Source organism: Podarcis liolepis, assembly GCF_965112155.1.
Source record: "Podarcis liolepis genome assembly, chromosome: 2".
In the NCBI taxonomy this organism is placed as follows: domain Eukaryota; kingdom Metazoa; phylum Chordata; class Lepidosauria; order Squamata; family Lacertidae; genus Podarcis; species Podarcis liolepis.
Genome location: NC_139555.1, coordinates 4,575,292 through 4,596,628, shown reverse-complemented (window position 1 = coordinate 4,596,628; position 21,337 = coordinate 4,575,292). Strand labels below are relative to the sequence as shown.

General features: G+C 46.8%; 1 protein-coding gene across 3 annotated transcripts in view; it reads right to left on the bottom strand.

Annotated features, from left to right (window-relative positions):
* KIF5A (kinesin family member 5A) overlaps positions 1–20,967 on the bottom strand; it is a 63,168-nt gene extending 42,201 nt beyond the window's left edge. For 2 of the 3 annotated variants that reach the window (XM_083486849.1, XM_083486850.1), the window contains exon 1: positions 20,386–20,967. In XM_083486849.1, the coding sequence (XP_083342975.1) occupies positions 20,386–20,514 (129 nt within the window). In that variant the 5' untranslated portion in view covers positions 20,515–20,967. Of the gene's footprint in view, positions 1–3,094; positions 3,247–20,385 lie in introns of those variants that run through there. The other variant, XM_083486851.1, reaches the window with a different exon arrangement.
* Between the last annotated feature and the right edge of the window lie 370 nt (positions 20,968–21,337).

The window sequence follows — 21,337 nt, the reverse complement described above, 5'->3', positions numbered from 1 at the left end:
AGACTATTCCTAGTAAATAGGCATGTTTTAGAATAGGGGACTCTGTGGCCCTCCAAACATTGACTAAAAATGCATCATTCTTTACCATTGCTCACACTGGTTGGGGATGATGTGAACTGGAGTCCAACAATATTCCCACCCCTGATTTAAAACAAACCCCATGAGTCAAGAACAAAAATGCTCAGTTTTCCGAAGTGGCAGAGCTGCTAAGGTAGCTTCCTGGTAGGTAGGCTGCTGGTGCTTACTGGGAGGAAGAAGGGCAAGATGACTTGGAGGCCATCCTGGGGTCAATGCACTGGCAGGTGCACTGGATTGGCTCCACTGGTTTAACTGCACTGGTTTAACGGCCAGCCCCTCTTGGTAAGCAACAGTGCCCCATCTGCAAGCCACTCCTGCATCAATTACAAAAAGCCAAGAAAGCTGTCCCCTGCACCTACTAGCTCTGAAATTGAGCAAAGTTGGGTGCAGTTTCCTATGAGCCTCAGACGACCCTGTTTAGGCAGCACAGGTACATTTTGGCAGGCATCAGAATCCGAGTGCGATAGTCCTCAACTCAAGGAAAAGTACCAACGGTGCATGAACATAGTCAGGATTTTTGTTAGGGAGGGCAGGCTTTTTTTGAGGGGGAAAGCAGAACCTCATATTTGTATTGATCTTTATTGATGGGGGGCAGCCTGCCCCCCCCTGGTTACGCCCAAGCAATGGTGGATTCAGCTAACTGGTCCCACTAGCAAAAGCCTGTGCAAAGCCTTCCTCTAGCACAGCAGGGCTTTTCCCTCCCTCTTCTCCCTCTACACCTCCCCAATTGGCTCAGGTATGTGTGCATGGGGAGAAGAGGTGATATTGTTCCACCAGGCAAGCGGAAATGTTTGTGCGTGACATTGAATGCCTCCCCCACCATGTTAAAAATGGGTAGTATTCAGGGGGCCACTAGGGGGCGCATTGGAAGATGGCCGACAATACCATCTCTCCAACCCACACGGGGTAATTAAGAGGCTGTTATGGGAGTAGGCAGCCTCCCTTGTTGCCCCAAGGGAATGGGGAACACTGCCCTTGCCTGCTGTGCCCATAAATCACCCCCTAATTCGAAAGAAGGGGGTGAGGGCCCTAGGCAGAATGCCCCCGTGCGGACCTCGGCTCTCCTGGACGCTGTCTCTGATCGCGCACTAGCTGCAGCAATTTGGAATAATTAATTACAAAAGAAGCAAATGCACATATTTCAAGTGAAGAAGGGGAGTGAAGTCTGCTAATTTAAGTGACCTCTGCGAAAGAAGACGACGGGCTGGAGAAACAGGAATATTTTACGATGAAGATACACCAAAGGCGGGGTATGTTGACAACGGGACTGAATGGGGGGGGACCTTTTTTTACTTTCCTTCTATATGATTTACAAGAACCCCTCCTCATTAGAACCGTCGGTTGAACTGACCCAAGCAGGATGATTAAGGTCTGTGTGGAGATAAACTTTAACCAAAAGTATGCTTTATGGAGACCGAGAAGCAATAAGAGCTTTTGGGAATGGCGCAGCAATTAATTTGGAGTCGCCATCTTGCCAAAGGATTTATAGCCGGGAGGAAGAACGGACTTGTTTTCAGACTGCATTCCTAGTGAATCTCCTCAGAGGTTTTGAGAAAGGAGGCAGATTGGTGAAGATTAATGATGCTAAGACTGTTTTGATGTATGGAAGTGATGTTATATGGAAAACGTCTGGATATGGCTACTGGATAAAAATAATAATATCCACGCAGGATTACAAAATGTTCTAACCAGCTTGCGGAGACTATCAGAGGTCACAAAGAGAAAGGAAAATATATGAAAATAACAACAAGAGATGTGGAAAAATAATAAGAAAGGACTGGATAGTACTGTGAACATCATAAGGTTAGATTTGTGGACATTAAAACAGCAGTAAGAAGCAAGAAGTTGATTGGATCCCTTCGGAACTTGAAATATGGGTACCGCCAACACAAATTTATATACTTTGCTTCTTCTGTGCCCACCCTAGATCCCCCCCCCAGTGCCATCACTGTCCCTTTGGTCTGCTAAGATTTCTTTCAGTCCTGCTACCTGATATCCTTTTAATGGGAGTTTTAACCTTATTTATTTATTTATTTATTTAATTTCTATACCGCTTTACATTTTTATTAAAAACCTCAAATTAATTCGGCTGTGTAATTTGGAATTTATGTAATTTGGTTTGATTTGATGTGATTGGTCGGTTAATAAAAAAATTATTCTAAAAAAAAATAATGGGTGGTATTCAGTGCTCATCCTACTCAGAGTAGACCCATTGAATCACAAATGAGGAGAGCACTATTTCACACATGTCCTGCTTGTGGGCTCCCCTTTGGGGTATCTGGCTGGCTACTGTGAGAAAAGTTAATGAACACAACTAATTTAGGTTTGTTAATTTCAGTGGGTTTGCTCTGAGTAGGACTTGATTACAACCCTTAGAAATGCGTTGAGATAAAATACATATGTAAATATGCATTTTCTAATAAAATACATACTTAAGTTGTATTTTTAATTTTTTAAAAAAACAGATTGATGTGGAAATGTGATGAAATGGATTTGTGAATGAAGAAGATGGAAGCAGCCTCGTATAGCAGGTGCCTGTAGTAGTGCGACTCTTCATTGAAAAAAGCAAGGGAAGAAAGCCACTCAGCAGTTACAGCAAGCCTGACCAATCCAGAACCTTCATACTACCAGCCAGCCAGCCAGTGGCAAGGGCTGATGTTGCATAAGCTTCCCCACCAACTTTCTGTGGCTTGGAGACACACTGTGTCCAGAAAGCTCACCATACTAGGCAGGCGCCAGCCTCAGACCACCGAAATTCCCATTACCATGTGTTGAACTCTTCCACAGCCTCTTTGCCGTCTTTCATTGGAAAATTGTCAGCACAAGAGTTCTTGGTTTAGAGCAATGGGGATCATCAGAGGAGGTTAGAAGCTGGGGAAGCATCTTCCCCTGCTCCTTTGGGCTTCTGGCGCTTACTTATGTTTCCAGGCTGGGGTAGACCCCATAGGGAAAAGGTCACAAAAGAATCATCTGGTTTGTAATCACTAAAATGGGAATAAGCACTTAGATCACTTACAGCAATGCGATTCCCCCAGGGATGTTTGATAGTGATGAGATAATTCAGCGCTTGACTAATTCTCACTGCCTTGCAGGAAGCAAGTATATTCAAGCTCTCTTGACTTCTCAGCATCTAAACTGGCACTGCTGGATGGGATGAGCAACAACAGTAAAAGGCAGCAGGACAGCCAGGCCATTGTGATGGTAGCAGCCTTGTCAGAGCAGCACACACTGCCTCCTTATTGTGATGCTGCTGCCTGTGTCCAGCCAGAGGAGGGGAAAGAGCCATCAGCCAGCTGGCTCTCATCTGCCTCTGCTGCAGATGCTGCTGAGTAGGGCAGCAACTGGGCCCAGCCGGCAGGAACTAGCAGAGTAATAGAGCATAGATCTTCCTAGGGCTTTGAGCTTTTGAAAGACTGGCTCCCTTGCATGACCAGATCTAAGCAGCTGGAGGCGGAGGAGCCTCGGGCCACAGCTGCCACCCAACCAGATGCTTACTCAGGGCCTTATCAAAGCAATGCCATTGGCTCTACTGTGACTCCCTGACTGTGGAATGCTCTCCCCAGAGAGACTCTCCTGGTGCCATCATTGCACGTCTTTAGGCACCAGGTAAAAACAGTCCTCTTTACCCAGGCCCTTGGCCATTAAATAATCTATGGCTTGTTAAAAAGGGGGGGGGCTGTTATTATGATTATGTTATTATTGTGCTGTATTATGTTTTTATTATTATACTGCATAAATTACGTTCTTAATCTTTGGATAAAGGGCAGTATATACCGTATTTTTCGCTCTATGACGCACATAGGCGCCGACTCCATGGGGCTTGAGGGGGCTCGAGCCCCCTCAAAAAAAAATTTGGGGGGGGCTCAGCCCCCCCAATAATATCGGGCGCCCTTCCAGCAGAGCGCCGCCGCCGTCCCCCGCCTCCTCCCCATCTGCTCCTTCGCCAGCCAGCCAGCCAGCCGCGCGCCCTAATGGCGGGGGCTCCTGCCTCGCTGCTTCGCAGCACCACCGCCACTGCCAAGGCACTGCCGGAAATCCCACGAGAACAGGGGAATCCCGACTGGCCACACCTCCCAGCCAGCCAATCGGCTGGCTGGGGGGCGTGGCTTGCCCTATTTAGGGCCGGAGCCACTTTATTTGCATATTCATGAGCTTATTTATTATTCATGAGCTTTCCCGGGCCCCCCCAATATTTTTTATAAGTCCGCGTCCCTGATGACGCACCAGACCATATGACGCACCAGACCATAAGACACACCTAGTTTTTGGAGGAGGAAAACAAGAAAAAAAATATTCTGAATCTCAGAAGCCAGAACAGCAAGAGGGATTGCTGCGCAGTGAAGTCAGCAATCCCTCTTGCTGTTCTGGCTTCTGGGATAGCTGCGCAGCCTGCATTCGCTCCATAAGACGCACATACATTTCCCCTTACTTTTCAGGAGGGAAAAAGTGAGTCTTATAGAGCAAAAAAATACGGTAAATCAAATAAATAAAATACTACAGCAATAAGATGAGCAGAACCGCAAAGAGAGGGAGAGAGCAGCAGCAAGAAGGTTAAGGGAGGGGCATGGAGCTCAGCACCTCCAGAGTTCTCTATTAGGATTCTCCCCAGGCCACACAACGCACCACCCCTCGTACACCTCTCCTTAACTGTATTTTTGGTCTGGCTCGAGTGTGTCTTTCAGCTTTGAAAAAACCTCTGGGTTGGGGCAGGATGTGTGGAGAAACTGGCCTGCAGTACACAGGTAAAATTTGTGTTAGTTTCTCCACCCACTTTTGCCTCTGGCCCCACCCACCACTGACATGTGCCCTCCTCCCAAAGGTCTGGCGCACTAAGAAACTGGCATCCATTCTGAACCATGTATTAGCCTTCTGCCCAGCCCATAGAATACTTGCATTGGCACTAACCATTATGTGCCTTCTGGCGCCATAAAATGGCAACAGCTGAAAACAGAATCTCCCAAGGAATGCAACAAATGTCATCAGTTTAGTCAGATGGGGAACAACAATGAATTTGGAATACGTAATTGGATTTTGAGAAGATTTTGAGGCATATGGATGTAATGAGTCTCAGCAATATTGAATGTCATCTATTTTGATTATTACCTTATGAAGTTGTTCATATTTTATAATAGAAATACTGCTTTAAAAAATCTAGAATGAGAAAGGGGTGGCCCAAATTATTTTGTACTGAGACACGGATGTTCTGCCCCTCATCCATTTCTTTTAAATGTTTTAAAAAATTGGTATAAATTAAACTAAATAGTTGTACTATCAAGAGCCAGTGCAATAGGCATTCCTTCATCTCTTCCCCCCATGTGCCCCCCAGTTGCCTGCGGGAGGCAGGATAGCACCCAGAGCAGTGCTCCAGAGGGGAGAGGGGAGTTTGTTCTGTCTGGCAAACAAAATGCTTGTGCTGATGGAACAATGGTAATAGTGTGACACTGAATTCCACCCTTTTTTACTTTGCTCACAGCAATGCCAGGGAATCTGTGGCCTGTCACTTGTTGTTGGACTCTAACTCCCATCATCCCTGGCTATTATGTTGGCTGGGGCTGATGGGAGCTGGAGTCCCACAACCTCTGGAAGGCCACAGGTTCTCCATCCCCAGCTGACAGAACAGCTGGGCATGCTGCAATTTGACCAGAGGAACTCTATACACTTATGCACATTTCTTTTGTGTCTCAGATCCTTCAAATACCTTGTAACTAACACACACACAACACACACCAGGCCCAAAAGACAAATAAATAAATAAATAAATGAGAATACTATTCCTTTTGGACACAAATACAAGACTGCTTATTCTGTGTCCTGTTTCTGCCTTATTCCTTTCCTGGTCCCTTCTCCAGTTGCAGTTGCCATTGCCACCACTCTCCTTTGTGGCACCCAAAGCTGGATCTGCTAAGCTTAGAATCAATTTCCTCTTAGCCTGCTCCTCCCAGGGATGGAGGAAGCAGCAGAAATCCTCTAATCTGCTTAGCGAGAGCCCAGGCGCCTGGCGCTGAGTGGCCTAATCAGAGCTCAGCTGTGTTGGGATGCTGGCGCAGGAAAGTGGCTTTGGGGACAAGGCGGGTGTGGTATTACAGAGACCCTGGCTGGAGCAACAGGAAACCAGAGGAAGAGCTGGGAGAGAATGAGAAGATACACAGACACAGAGGAGAGATTTTGAAAGCATTGCCCAGTGATGAGCAGTGAGAGGCCAGTCATGGGCACATTGGCAACATTTAGAGTGGGATTCAACCAAGTTTTACTCAGAGCAGAGCCACTGAAATTAATAGGCCTAACTCAGTCATGTTCATCAATTTCAGTGGGTTTACTCTGAGCAAATCTTAGTCGAATACCACCCTTTATTTCTACGGGTGGAATTATACATAGCACTATGTATTTATGTGGGGAACTGAAATAAAAATTTTTAGGTCATATATATATGATAAATGTTCATAACTGCATATATAAACCACATGTCTGAAACCCCACAGAAAAAGTCCTGAAACCATTTTGTCTCTCCCAAATTGACCTCAAATATTTCTCTGCAAGGTCGAAGGAAAATGGAAAAGGCTCCCCATCGTCTTTTCGTTCACAAATCCTGTATTAAGGGTATGTCTGTGTATGAATAGGGTGAGCCTGTGATCTGGCTCAGGAACTAAGTATTTGTCATTACAAAAGACTGGCCAGGCTCCCCAGGGTATCCAATCAAGTGACCATTAACAGGTAACCTGCCAGACAGGAGATAAACAACACACTCAGATTTCTGTTGTAGACCGCCTTTTCTATGATGTAGGTATGATGTTTGTGGGGGGTGGTCTTGGGTTACACCCCTTCTGTGATGTATGTATGACGTATGGAGGGGTGGTCTTGAGCTCCAGGGAAGGCAATTTAAAATGTCTATATCAGGGCAGGCACGCCTTTGTTCTGGGTCCTCCTTTCCTGCGTGTGACGGGAGCACCCTGTTGCAACAGTCAATAAAGATCAGGCTTACTAGCTGCTTTGCTTCTCAATATTCTCTGGTTGGCCTCTGTTATTTTCTCCGACCGATGGAGAACCTACAAAGGACTCTATAAGGGCTCTTGTGTCCCCCATAAGGGAATAAGGGCAGATTTTTGTTTATTACAGGAATGAAATCCACAAACGAAACTAGAATTTCCCCCTTTTGCCCCCCCCCCCGCATGCCCCCCAATCCTACAGAGCAGATTCATGGGTATAGAGGAGGGAGGAAAGTTCTGTTGGGAGAGTGAATCTCGTTCTGCACAGACAACCACTTAACTGAAAATGAAAATTGCTGAGGATCAAGTCTACTCTCACCCTAGATACACGTATTGGAACTAGGCAGCAGTTATTCCCTGGGGAGGGGAAATGTACTCTGCACATGTGCAGAGAGGCAGGCAGCCTGTAGCTGTGGAGTGGAGAAGGAACTGGGACTGAGCCTGGAAGCTGGCTTGGGGCTTTTCTCCACCACATCCTCTAATAATCCCTTGCTTCTTCTGGTTGACAGTGCCTTTGTCCACATAACTGTTGGTCCTCAGTGCCTGTAAAAGTCAAATGCATTGCCACCATAAGCCAGATTCTATATTTGTATTCCTTTTATGAGTCACAGAATATGATGACACCTGGAGGATTACATCATAGAACTCTTCCTGGAATGGTGACCAGGCAAATGCTTCCAACACCCTTGTCAGCTGGGCATGAAGAAAGCAGCCCTGTTGTTTGACTTCAGCCTCGGATCCGCAGAGGCAAATTGCTAAATAGATTTATCAGTGGCTATCAGCCACAATAGCTATCTTCCATGCGCTTGTTCCATTTTACAGCCACTTAATCTAGTGTGCATGGTCAACACAGCATCTTCTGGGAGAACCAAAAAATGGGGGGGGGGGAGGAGGACGAGATTAAAGAATATGTGTTGGACTGGCTAAAAATTATTATCAAAGCAATTCAAAATTTAAGGTAGACAAGAAATTGGGATTTGCAGAAAAAACATCACAATTTGAAGAAGATATATTAAGATCTAGAGTTAAAACATTGTCTAAAATTACTTGACTGGGAAATGAAAGAAGAATTTGTGGAATCTTCTATAATTAAATGGGCACAAGATGTGGGGCATAACATTGATTTGAACCTGTGGGAACAATTGTGGGAAATAAACTTAAAATTCACAGCTAGTTACGCGCTAAAAGAGAACTACTTAAATATGACCCACAGATGGTATTTGACACCAAACGAATTAGCCAAAATGTCTAAATCTAAAGATGACCTGCCTTGCCCCACCCTCCAGCCCTAGGAGTCCTCATATGGGAGCTGTGCCTGGAAGAAGAACTGGGGGGAAAGAGACTTCATCGGGCAAGGCCTCCTTCCACCTGCCTTGCTCACCCTCCAGTCTCTGCTGCTCAATTTGTATTGTATTATTTTATGCACTGTGGCTTGCCGTTGTTTTATTGATTGTAGTTTAAAAATTATTTATTGTAATTTTATTTTTTTATTGTAATTTCTGTTTGAGTGGATTTCTATTTAATTTTTATATGCTGATATTATTATTCTATACTATTCTAGTGATTGTTGAATGTTACTTTATTTGATGTAGGTTGCTTATTTTAAAGTTATAATAATAATAATAATTTATTATTTGTACCCCGCCCATCTATCTGGGTTTCCCCAGCCACTCTAGGCGGCTTCCAACAAAGACCAAAAATACACTATGTTTTAGTATCATATTTTTGTATTGCATTAGATTGTTATAAGGTGTATATTCTTTGTTTCTTCAGCTTGTAAACCACCTTGGGTATTGTAAGATAGAAAGACAGTATACAAATTAAAAGTGATGATGATGATGTTGATGATGACCTGTTCTGGAAGTGCAGAGAAACAACCGGCACATTTTATCATTCGTGGTGGCTACAAATGTGTAGCCATACAGCCTCACCTTTTTCCCTCCACGTGACTGTGGAATTATCTGCAGCATAGAGAGTAATCTCTTTGTGGTTGCTAGGCTACAAATATTCTTTTTAAAAAAACATCTAAGTAGAATATGGCCCCTGCTCTTCTGCCTTAGAGCAGCCTAATATTCTGTTTGCACAGAGTATGGAAGATTTCCAGCGCAGTGAAAGGTGGGCACGCATTTCACATACTGCAGTAATTAACTGCAGCAAAGAACCCTAATTGGGCTGGTGCTCTGATCTGAAGTGCATTTAATGTAACAACTAATCCAGCCCTGCTAAAGACCACCCCATGGAGCCACCCACCCCTCTCTCTCCACTTTCATATTAATCCGTATGAATGACCCACAAGAGAATTGGGCATCTTATGCAAGTCTTGTGCCCGTGTCTGAAAGTCCCAGTGAACTCAACAGGACTTTGTTCTGAATGGAAATGCCTAGACCTGCGTTGTGAGTCACTATCCAAATTGACGATATTATGTAACAGAGAAGAAGATCAAAGGGAAATGACTTGATTTTAAAAGGCAAAAGATTTGTATGATCTGAGGCAAAGCCAGACTTGAATTTAAACCAGGTGGGACCGCATTTCAGATGGATTATAAAAATGTATTCCTGAAACCAGCTCTCTTAAGAGGTCTCCGGGTCCTGGATGTCTGATGGGACAATCTTGGGTGAATCAGACACTTCCTTTGCTGCTGAGCTTTTCCACTATTAGCAAATTTGTAGCTTGCTACGACTGGAAAAGTTCCAGGTCTCCTGTGCCATTTTTAACAGGGGTAGGAAAGAGATTTGTTGACAATGCTGCTTCTACAACTGCAGCCTGCTAGTTGCAGATGCTCCCCAAACAAAATTCTTTCCTCAACCTGATGTTATGCAGATGTGGTTGAATGACCACTCCCATCAGTCCCAGTAAGCATGGCTGGTGGCCAATGGTGATGGGAGGTGTAATCCAGCAACATCTCAAGCTTGCCAGATTTGGGGAGGCTGCCTTAGCACTCCTCTTCTGTTTTTTAAAGGCAAAACTAGAAGTGATGTTAATTACACAAATGGTCCTTGCGTGTTTCTTTTTTATTTACCAAATAGTGACTTCAAGGGGGAAGTTCCAGGTTGGGGCTGCAGTATAGAGGAGAAGCTATTCGAATCTTTGGCCCACCATTGTCCCAATTCAGATTGGAGCCCCTACAGCTGCTATTTGCCCTAGGAATAAAGTTCCTAGGGACAAACAGCAGCTGTGGTTGTGAGTTAGAATCATAGAATCGCAGAGCTGGAAGGGACCCAAAGGTCATCTAGTCCAAACCCCTGCAATGTAGGAATCTCAGCTAAAGCCTCCATGACAGGTGGCCACTCAACCTCTGATTTAAAGCCCAAAGGAAGGAGAGTCCACCACTTCTCGAGGGAGACTGTTCCACTCTCGAACAGCTCATACTGTCAGAAAGTATTTCCTTATGTTTAATTTTTTTTAATTAGTTTCCCATTATAGCCAAATTATAACAATAACAATTAATTCCCAAATTATACAATTATCAAAATGCCAATCAACATCAAATTAATACATTTTAATTAAAGTGGCTCCCCACATGATGGTTTGGGTGCATTTCCAATCTTATATCACTGCGTTCTTAATTAATGTCAGTTAGATTTCAGTTATAATAATAATCCCTTAGTCCACAGCTACATAATTAATGATTTCTATTCGTGATGTTACAATATATTAATTTATAAAGCTTCAAGTGAGGAACTCAAACTATTTTCTTTATTCTGCCCTGTGTGTGAAAACTGTTTTATCCATGGAGATTCCTTCTGTCCATTTATGAACAGCTGTTGTTTTCTCCCATCATGGCTTGGGGCAGAACTGAATCTTGGAGTTTCTCAGAAGTCTTATCTCTCTGTCCCTTGCTTCTGTCTCGGAACAGGCAACAGTCTGCTAGAAACCATTCTGTCTCTCTAGTAAAACATGTCACAGATTTTCGCCATTTCCCCCTCAGCCTAGGAAAAGGTTGGCAGTTTTCAAATGCGCTGAAGATTTAATACTCCTTTCCAACTCCCAGAATCTCTGCAGCGTTCTTATCACAGCCCCCAAATTCTTTTCCTTCCAGCAAGAGATTTATGGCCCAATCAAACTTTATCTTAGATTACCGTAGTTTTCGCTCCATAACACGTGTTTTTTTCCTCCTAGAAAGTAAGGGAAAATGTCTGTGCATGTTACAGAGCGAATGCTTCCCTCCTCCGTGGTTTCCAGCAGGAAAAGAGCCGCTGAATGGGGAGGAGAGAGGGACAGAGTGCCTGCTTCTTTAAAGGAGCAAAGCGAGAGGGGAGAGGAGCCGCTTACACGAGTGTAAGTGGCTCCTGTCCGGTTGGCTCCTTTAAAGCGAGAAGGTTCTGCTTCTCTCCCTCCTCCCCACTCAGCGGCTCTTCTCCCACTTTGCTGGAAATAGCAGGAAAGATTTTCAGCTCGCTAAGGGGGGGGGGAGGGAGAGAAGCAGAGCCTGCTTGCTTTAAAGGAGCAAAGCGGGAGAGGAGCCACTTACACGAGTGTAAGCGGCTCCTGTCCAGATGGTTCCTTTAAAGCAAGCTAGCTCTCTGTATCTCTCTCCTCCCGCTTTGCTGGAAATAGCAGGAAAGATTTTCAGTCTCCTCCCGCTTTGCTTTTCAGCTCGCTAAGGGCGGGGGAAGGAGGGAGAGAAGCAGAACCTGCTTGCTTTAAAGGAGCCTACCGGACAGGAGCCGCTTACACGAGTGTAAGCGGCTCCTGTCCGGTAGGCTCCTTTAAAGCAAGCAGGCTCTCTGTCCCTCCAGCAAAGTTTTTCAGCTCGCTAAGGGGGGGGGGGAGAGAAGCAGAGCCTGCTCCATGCGTGCTCCTTGTCCCTTGAGTCCTTTTCCTTCCCTCCCCACTTAAAACGTGGTTACAAAGCACAGATCCACATGGATCCTCAGGATTCTTGCACTGGGTCACCCCAAATTCACCATCAGATCACATAGCATGTCCATGGCTACAGTTTGCACCAAAAAAATCATGCACCCACTGTTACCTGGGGCTGCAGTGGTGCAAAAACATGGTTACAAACATGGATCCACATGGATCCTTAGGATTTTTGTATTGGGCTACCCCAAACTCACCGTCAGATCACATGTCTGTGGCCACAGCATGAACCACAAAAATCATAATCCACTGTTTCATTTAGAATATTTTTTTTCTTGTTTTCCTCCTCTAAAAACTACATGCGTGTTATGGTCGGGTGCGCGTTATCCAGCGAAAAATACGGTACATTCTGTCAATAACACACACGAATCTCAGTCTCTTTTTCCTTGTCTGTTGTTTTTAAATGGAGGTGAGGGGGATTACTCTGTCTTCCAACACAGTCATACCTGAGCTTCCCCTCACCCTCCTTTCTTCATTTCAGATCACACACAGTTTCCATTTTTGCTTGTTAATATCAATGTTATGCCAACGTCCCTTCCTCACTTGTAAATATCTTTTTATCCTATATTCCAGAGATGGTTGCTAAATCTTAAAAGAAGCTTAGAATAAACAAACCATGGGCTTCCCTCTCTCCAACCAATTCTCACACCGAAGAAAATCTTATCTCAGTTCAAACCTTTGATCCATGTAGCTGATATATTCCGAAGTATGTTGTTGCAGCCATTTCCCTTCACGTGCCAGTACTTTAAACCAATTAAAGACCCAATTAAACAGAGAACCTCTGCTTCTTAAGGGCTGCATAGGAGGGTTTTAGCCAGGTGAAGTGCTTTTCATTCAGCGGCTCCCAGCCTCCCACATTCCATGCCTGAGCGAGAGCCAGGTACCAAGACAAACTGTGAGTGATGCCCATTCCCCCTGTCCTAGGAGGGAATTTGCAAGGATGATTTACCCGTCATCCTTGGGTTTTTTTCGCCGATGATCCCTTGCTGTCGTGGAGGCTGTCCCCCATCTTATATTTGTCATCTGGTTCTTCCGGCCTAAGTACAGAACCTTACATTTGTCCCTATTGAAATTCATTTTGTTAGCTTGGGCCCAGTTCTCCAATCTGCTAAGGCCATTTTGAATTCTGATTCTGTCTTCTGTGTTAGCTACCCCTCCCAGCTTAGTGTCATCTGCAAATTTGATGAGCATCCCCTCAATTCCTTCACCCAAGTCATTTATAAAGATGCTGAACAACAACAGGCCCAGGACAGAACCCTGCAGCACCCCACTTGTCACTTTTCCCCAGGATGACGAGGAACCATTAATGAGTTGTAAGACAAAGATTTAAATCCCCTCTGCCACAACACTGCAGTCCCAGTCCATTATCTCCTTTCTCTTAGTGGATAGTTGGTACATAGAAACCAAGCCAGTCACAAGCATAATACCACAACTAGGGCTTGTCTACTATGCGCCCAGAGTTCACCATGTGTTTGCAGCTGCCTTGGCTCCTATTTAATGTGTGTAGTGCACATGACGTTACCCTCAGACAACACCAATCTCATACAATCATAGAACTGTAGAATTGGAAGGGACTATTTGCCTGTAAATTAAGGGGATGATCCAATAAACGGGGGGGGGGGGCTCCAAACCACTGCACTTGGAATCACAGAAGTTGTTTTGGCATTTTGGTGTAGGTGTCTCAATTGTTACTTTCTCTGTTATGTACTGAAGTCTCACCCTGGGCCAGCAGGGGGATACTGTAGATAGGTATGCAAATGAAGGATCGAAAGAGACGTTCAGTGATTGGATAGTTTGTATGCAAATGAAGGATCAAAAGTGATGTTCAGTGATTGGATAGTTTTAGAAAGTTGCAACAGTTACGCTGTTCTGGAGCTCTATATAAGCAGGCTGACTGAGCTCTTCAGTTCAGTTCTGTTCTGGCCTCGGAATAAACAAGAGCTGTTTGAAGAATCACTGTGTCGTCTGATATGTTCGCCCACAACTTAACACTCTCCTATTCTCCTTCCTCAAATACTTATTTATTTTCTCGCCATGTACATAACTGCTTCCAGCACATCTGGGGGGTTTTTTTATCAGATTTGCACAAAACCAAAAAACTGCAGAGGCAAATTTCCAACTCCCCACTGTGTGCTTTTACACACTTCTTGGTCAGGATTTACCAACAAAAAACAAGGTGTGCACACATGCCCTATCCCTATGATGCAACTGGCATGTTAGACTCAACATACAACTGGCATGTTAGAATCAACCAATCAGATGGCAGAGACAAATACAAAAGGGAAGGCCGAGGCCTACCAGTATGACAGAAAGACCAAAGTTGCTCCTCATACAATTCATATCCATGTGGGTGTGGACTACTCTGGTCTAATTCAAATGGAGGAAAGATGGATTGGCAGCTACATACTGCTCAAAGGTGGTTTGGCTCTAAGAAGGATGGTATTGATGTGTCCAGCAATGTATCAGGCAGGTGATCAGGAATGTATATATTGTCATGTATGTCACTATTGCCATTGCAGTTGAAGCAAACACAGCAGAATGCTGTACGCACCAAAACACACACACAAAAACCCTATGGACTCTGTAGAGCGGATAATACAATTGCAATCCCACATGCAGTTTATAGGACAAGAGCAATGACTGAAAAATCTGTAGTAGAGCTGGGATTTGTTTGTTTTTAGGCGTCTTGCGGTATGGTCAATTTGTATCTGAAGCAGCAGGGCTGTTTCAGATTTCAGCTGGGAGCTCCCCTGCCTAAATGTTCCTTCGTACAAACACGTACAGATCCCCACACAGTGAAAACTAGCATGTCAAGGGGAAGTTAGAAAACTAGGAATCAGGTGGAAATGTTCTAGTCTATGTGGAGGGATTTGTATATGTGCACAGGATCATTTCAGAATGTGAAACACCAAGATTCTGCCTCTTGGTTGTCCCTGTCCCCTGCCAGCTGAAATACTCAAGGTAGGCACCAAGATCTTGCAGCATCTTGTACCAAACTGGCCCCATCACTGCTCCCCTTTTGGTAGGCAGCCAAGCAAGGCACTACTTTCTAAACCAGATTCTGATTGTTCATGTTGGAACCATTTTTTAATTTTTTATTAATTGTTATGCTGTTTTACTGTGAGTTGTAATGATTCTGGGTAATTATTTTGCTTTGTGTGTTTTGTTTGCTGCCTTCAATTTTATTTTATATTTTTAAATAGAAAGGCAAGATACAGACGTTGAAATAAAATTAAAATTAAAGAACCCTCCCACCTGTAGGCTGCAATGACATAGCCCAGATGTAAGCTTACTAGCCCTGTGAGAAGTAGGCCATACTTATACTGAAATCTTGTGATTGCAAAAACACATCCTCAGATCTAGGGCAGAGGTTTTCAACCTTTTTGAGTCCATTGATCCCTTGACCAACTACATTCTTTCTGGGGCACCCCTATGGGGCTCAGGAGCCCAGTTATGTCACCCCTTGCCTGCAGAGCTGGCGGCCCCTCACCTCTTTTCAAACACCATCCCTTGTGGAGTGTTCCCTCAGCCTCCTCTCTGCCCCCCTCTCCTTTGCAGTCTGGGCAGCCACAGCTGCTGCCCCTGGTCTCTGAGCTTCCACCCTGCCCCCAAAGAGAGGTGCCTCCTCACACTGCCCCACAAGGGCCTGGGAAGCACCCCCTGGCCAGCCCCAGAGGCACTATTGGCCTGGGGAGCTTGTAGCCAGGGCTGCTGCAACGAACAGCTGTGCAAGACTTTGGGAGGCTGAGACGCAAGAGGGCATCAGAGGAGGGAGAGAAAGAAAGAAAGAAAGAAAGAAAGAAAGAAAGAAAGAAAGAGGCCAGTGTTGCCTGTGGCACCCGTGACCATCATTCAAGGCACCCCAGGGTGCCACAGCACACTGGTTGAAAACTAATGATCTAGGGTCATTAAATGGGCTCATAGGCTGGTCAAGGCCCTGCCATTCTGATTACAGAGGTTTTGTTCCCTAGCTCAGTGTTTCCCAACCTTTTTTGGGCAAAGGCACACTTGTTTCATGAAAAAAATCTCGAGGCACACCATCATTACAGCCCCGTGACGTCAGCGCGCAGCGTCACGCCGGGAGGGACGCACGAAAGTGTAAGTTTCAATTTTTCCCCCTCCCCCTTGCCTTCCTTCTGTGCCAACCGCCAAAAAGCCAAGACTTTAGGGCAGCAGGTCGACACGGAAGAAGCTCCTACCTAAGGACAGGTGCAACGGCCGTGTCCTCTTCTGCCACACTTGGCAGCCCTGCCTCACGGTCGTGACCCCTACCCTGATTTCTCCCCGCAGGTCGAGCGGCACAGGCAGCCCAATGTGTCCAGCCCAGACACAAGCCCCGCTTCCCCACTCTAGATCCTGAATGCGACCAAGTGCTCTGGACTCCCGAGCAGGGTGGGAAAGAGGACTCGCATCTGGTAGCCTCCGGGCTCCTCGCCTGCTCGAGGGATGGCATTGCAGGCAAGCTGCCGGCCGTCGCCATCGCCGCCCCCTCATGCGAGTGGACCTGCCCGGAGTGGTGGGCCGGGGGAGGCTCGCTCTCTGTGGGGATGTGGCCCGCACGCACGGCTCCGCTTCCTCCTGCCCAGGGCTGAGCTCCTTACCCGCGATCTCGGTCTCGCGCACGCGGATCCCACTTATTCCGAAGCTCGCGCCACTAGCCGGGGCTCTCACACCGTGCCAGGGCGAGGCGGCGCGGCCCACTGACGTCATCGCAGCTCGCCGCCGCCCTCGACTTCCCTGTTCCCTCCCCTCCCTCGGGTCGCCGTGGTTACCGAGGACTGCAAGCTGCTCGGGCGAGCGTGGGGCATTAAGTGGGAGAAGGAAAATTAAAATTAAAACTCGCCTTAAGGCCGCCTCTCCGGATATGAAGCTATCTTTCGAATTTTTTAATTTTTCCCGCGGCACACCAGGCAACATCTCGCGGCACACTAGTGTGCCGCGGAACAGTGGTTGGGAAACACTGCCCTAGCTAACTCCACACCAGGTTAGGGTCTCTCTCTCTCTGTAACACGAAGCAATCTGAAGTATAGGATTTAGGCAGTTACATCAATGAGTGCACAAAGAATGCCATCAAAGGGACAAAGTGGAAGACTGGCACCTGTTTCACAGTGGAAGGGTCTTCAAGTGATCCTACCACACAGACAAAGGTCTCTTGGAGAGGTAAGCTCCAATCCATGCTCAGGATGTTTGTGCAGGGATTTGCAAAGACTGACTTCTTCAAGTATCTTTACACTGAACCGTGTGTGTATGTGTAGTTCCACCTGCAGACTGGGTACCTCTTGCTGGCTTAGTCACACTCTTGCTCTCAGCTCACCCTTAGTTGCTGGCCTGTAAAAAGGGCCTATTAAGTAACCTACCTAAAATGGCTGCTCTGAGGATGAATAAAATAAGGACCAATTAACAGACTCTGGCTGGGCAGGCTATTCCTCATTTTCTTTCTAGCCTCACAGGGTTGTTGCAAAGATAAACAAGATGAGAGTTGTCAAAGTGTTTTGTATATAAAAAAAGAGCTGTAGAGAAATGAGTAAGATACCAAAAGTACCATAGCAAAGCAGACCAGAATCCTTTCCCCCACCACACACCTCTCTGAATGCATTATTTTCCCACATCATGACTGTGTTCCACTGGATGCTGATGTAGTCAGGCTAAGCCAGAAAACCAAAATATTTCCTTCTGGAAACAGAGCTGCCCTTCCAAAGTAAGCAGCAGGCCCTCTCTTTCCTTGGAGGGTTTTAAGCAGAAGTTGGATGGCCATTGGTTATGGATGCTTTAGCTGAGATTCCTGCGTTACAAGGGGTTGGACTAGATGACCCTTGGGGTCCCTTCCAACTATGATACCACTGTAGCTGTTCTGTCAGGGTGGGGAACTAGTGGCCTTCCAGATGCTGTTGGACTCCAACTCCCATCTGTCCCAGCCAGCATGGCAAGGATGATGGAGGCTCTAGTTCAGCAATGTAAGAACCACCACAGGCTTCCCAACCCAGGCTAGATGCTGTAGGCCAGTTTTCCCCAACCTGATACACGATGGCAGGAGGAGACATGTAGCTATACTGGTCCATTAGAAAATATTAGGATCAGTGGAAATGCCACAAAATTGTGAGCTGCTTTCAGGTTCCCCATAATACATTTTCCAGTTATAACAGCAGCAGCTAATCAGCCAATTCCCCCCTGTGCAGCTGATGTGGTTCCCTGCAAGAGCCACCTCCAGCCTGGATACGTTTGGCACAAGATGGATAAAATCGTTCAGCCAAAACAAAAGGAAAAGAAAGACTGATCAACCAGATGAGAATGGCATGTTCCCCCCGCCCCACACTTTCCCTTCCAGCCCATCCATCACAAGAACCCTAAAGTACAAAGCTGGTAATGGAGCCGGGAGCCAGTGAGAAGCTATTGTTTGCAAAACACCGAGCAGCTTCAGCCGCCACCACATCCAAAGGTTGCAAATTACACAAGATCACTTGTGTAATCTAGTCCGGAAAGGAGTACTGCAAGGCAGAAGGAGTGCAGATTCCGAGGGCGTTGAAGGAAGGGATCCTCATGGAAACGGGCTGCCCAGTGATGGACCACAGTCAAGCACAATGGAGGGGAGTGGTTCCTAGGAAGGAGCTGGCAGTTCCTTCCCTGTCTCTGCTCTGAGGGATGACGAAGCAGCTGAGCCCAGGCAGGCAAGCAAGACGACACCGCATCCTGCTGCCTGCTCCCTGCAGCGGCTTTTGTGCCTTTCTGGTGCTTTGTTCCAGAGGCAGAAGAGAACAGGGTTTCTGCTTCCCAGGGAAAAAGCAGAAAAACCCAACCGTGGCTAATTTGCACACCTGAGTTCCTCTTAAAATAAGCAGATTTTAAACACTCTGGTGTTGAGGCTGGCCTTAAACAAAGCAGGTGGGCGGACAGGGTGGGGAAACCATTCAAAATGGTTTGAGCCAGGTTGAAGTGGCCAGGTAGCAACTGCAGCCCAGGAATTGTCAAGAGAAAGAGAAATAAACTATGGTAATTGTGGGAAAGAGGCCCCTGATATTTAAGAAGCTCCATGGAAAATCTCTGCTCAAACACCCGCAGGAATGACTTTGCAGCACAACTGTGCTAAATCAAGAGGCTTCTCCAAAATACCATCTTGTTCCAAGCCCAGCCATGAGAAGAGATCCTTGGTACCCAGGTGGAAAATAAACTCGATATCCCAGGGCTCCATTCGCCTGTGCAGTGAGAGAGGAGTCAGGCAGTCCCATTAGCACAGATTAATAACTTTCTCTGCAGCAGAGGGATTGAGAGGCACCCAGAAACCACAGAGAGTTGTGCAACAGACTTGGAGTGGGGATGGGCAAGTGGTTTCTAATTCCCGCATATGCCTTCAACAGCTGGGGTCACCTTGGGGAGGTCCTACGCCTACCCTTTTCACTTTATGGACAAGAATCAATGGGGTCAGTTGCTCATGACTGCACTAGCAGATCAGTCTCTTCAAACATGATGGGTGAGGTAGGTAGCCATCTGTTGGGCACCCCACAAAACGAACACCCTCCCTTTTGACCACATACCCAAGACTGTGCAACACCTCCCACGTGATACCGAACCACTGATAGATATTTTAAAAACCTCCGTGGCCATGGCTCATCATGGAAGGCTGACATGGACGTCACTAGCCACCCTCCCAGGAGAACCAGCTCCCACTTCCTGCCCTCCTGAAATGGAGGGTGTCTTTAGCAAGTGAAAGAAGTGAGCATCATGAGGTCAAAAGCCAAGCGCTGTACCAAGTGATGAACACAGAGACTATGGGGACAGGGGCGTTGCCAGTTCCGAGTAAACAACCTACAGACTCCTCAGCAAGCCACCTGCATCACTTTGAACCCCCATCCTTATACTGCACTGGTGTAACTTAACATGGCGTAATTCACTGTGGTAGTGGTGGGGGTTGGATTTAAAACAGATGATGGTGGGAATCAAACGAGATTATCTCAACCGGTCAGTTTGCAGCCCTTCAAGAGAATAACCTCAGAGGAGGCAGCATAATTTGGGCAGATTCAGAGGTTTTAAGTTTTAAAATTTGGGAACAGAAGATAAATTCATGGGATACAAAGGGTTTGTGTAGGAGGGGGGAAGACATGGTTGCGGCTGCTGTTTTCCTCCCAGCTCCAAGGGATCCCTCCTTTCTTCCGAGTAGCCAGACCAACAGCTCAACTAGCCACACCCAGTGCTTTTAAGGCTGCAGAATTAAGGGTGGAGAAGCAGCCAAACAACTGAAATAAACTCTAAAGTCACAATCACCAGCACCCATTTTCTAGGCAAATGGATACGCTATTGGTTATTTTACAGGTGGGCTTTGCTGTAATCCGGGAGATTTTGAAGGACATGGACCCACCTTATTGAACAGGCCTGGCTCAGGGCAGTGGTGGAGGGGGTGATGCCCCTTCTTTTGAGAAGCATCCCTGCAGCTGCTCCCCCCAGCCCCCCACCCCCAGCATTTGCTTACCCCAATGATGACGGTGTCATCCCCCTGGAAAACTGGGATGAATTTATCTCCCCGTATGATCTCCGACTGGTTCAAGGGCCGGAACCTACAGAGCACTTTGATGCTACATTCATTGACTTCTGTCGTCATGCTGGCTGGGCAATTGGGCTCCCTGTTCGTCCTGGCAGCTTTTGTGGCGAAGATGTGGAGGAGAAGCAATTCCCAAGGGGAGTCGAGAGGCAGAGAAAGGTGAAGGCGGCGTGCAACCAGGCTTTAGCAGACTGCAAAACGGGAGAACGAGATCCCTGGATTGTCACCCCACAGCAGCAGAGCAATGGGGCTCTCTCAGCTGGGCTGGTGCGTCCTCCGCGCCTGCGTTACCTTGGGATGCTGCTTGCAGTGCCTGTATCTCCCTCCTTCCTGCTGCAGGCATCGGCAGCATCAGCAGCGAGCAAAGGGATGGGCAGCTGGAGCCAGGATGCTATAGCTTTTAAGGTGGAGCGGGTTCTGGTGACTTAAGGTGGAAGCAAACATGCTGGTCCTAGCCCGGGGTGTGGAACCTTTTTCAGAACAAGGGCTGCATTCCCTTCTGGGAAACCTTCTGAGGGCCACATGCCAAAGGGGGGGGGGGCGGGACCAGAAGCAAAAGCGGGAGGAGCAACAAATGTATTTTTCCCCCTGCATCTCCGCTGACCTTCATCCACGCAAGCAAGACACCTTCCTGAATCCTGCCAGGCAAAAATACTCAGGTTGTGGAGCAGCCCCAGGGAGGGCTGTGGCCTGGGGAGAGTCCCCAGGGCCGGATGGGGAAGACTGGAGGGCTGCCTTCTGCTGCTGGGTGTGATGTTCCCCACATTTGCCTTGGCCAGTGCCCCCTTCCTCGGGTTTTGAATTGCAGCTGCTTTGTTCCTTTTGAACCCTGACCTGGACTCCTGGAGGCAAGGGGCAAGTGCTGATTGCCTTGCTGGCTTTA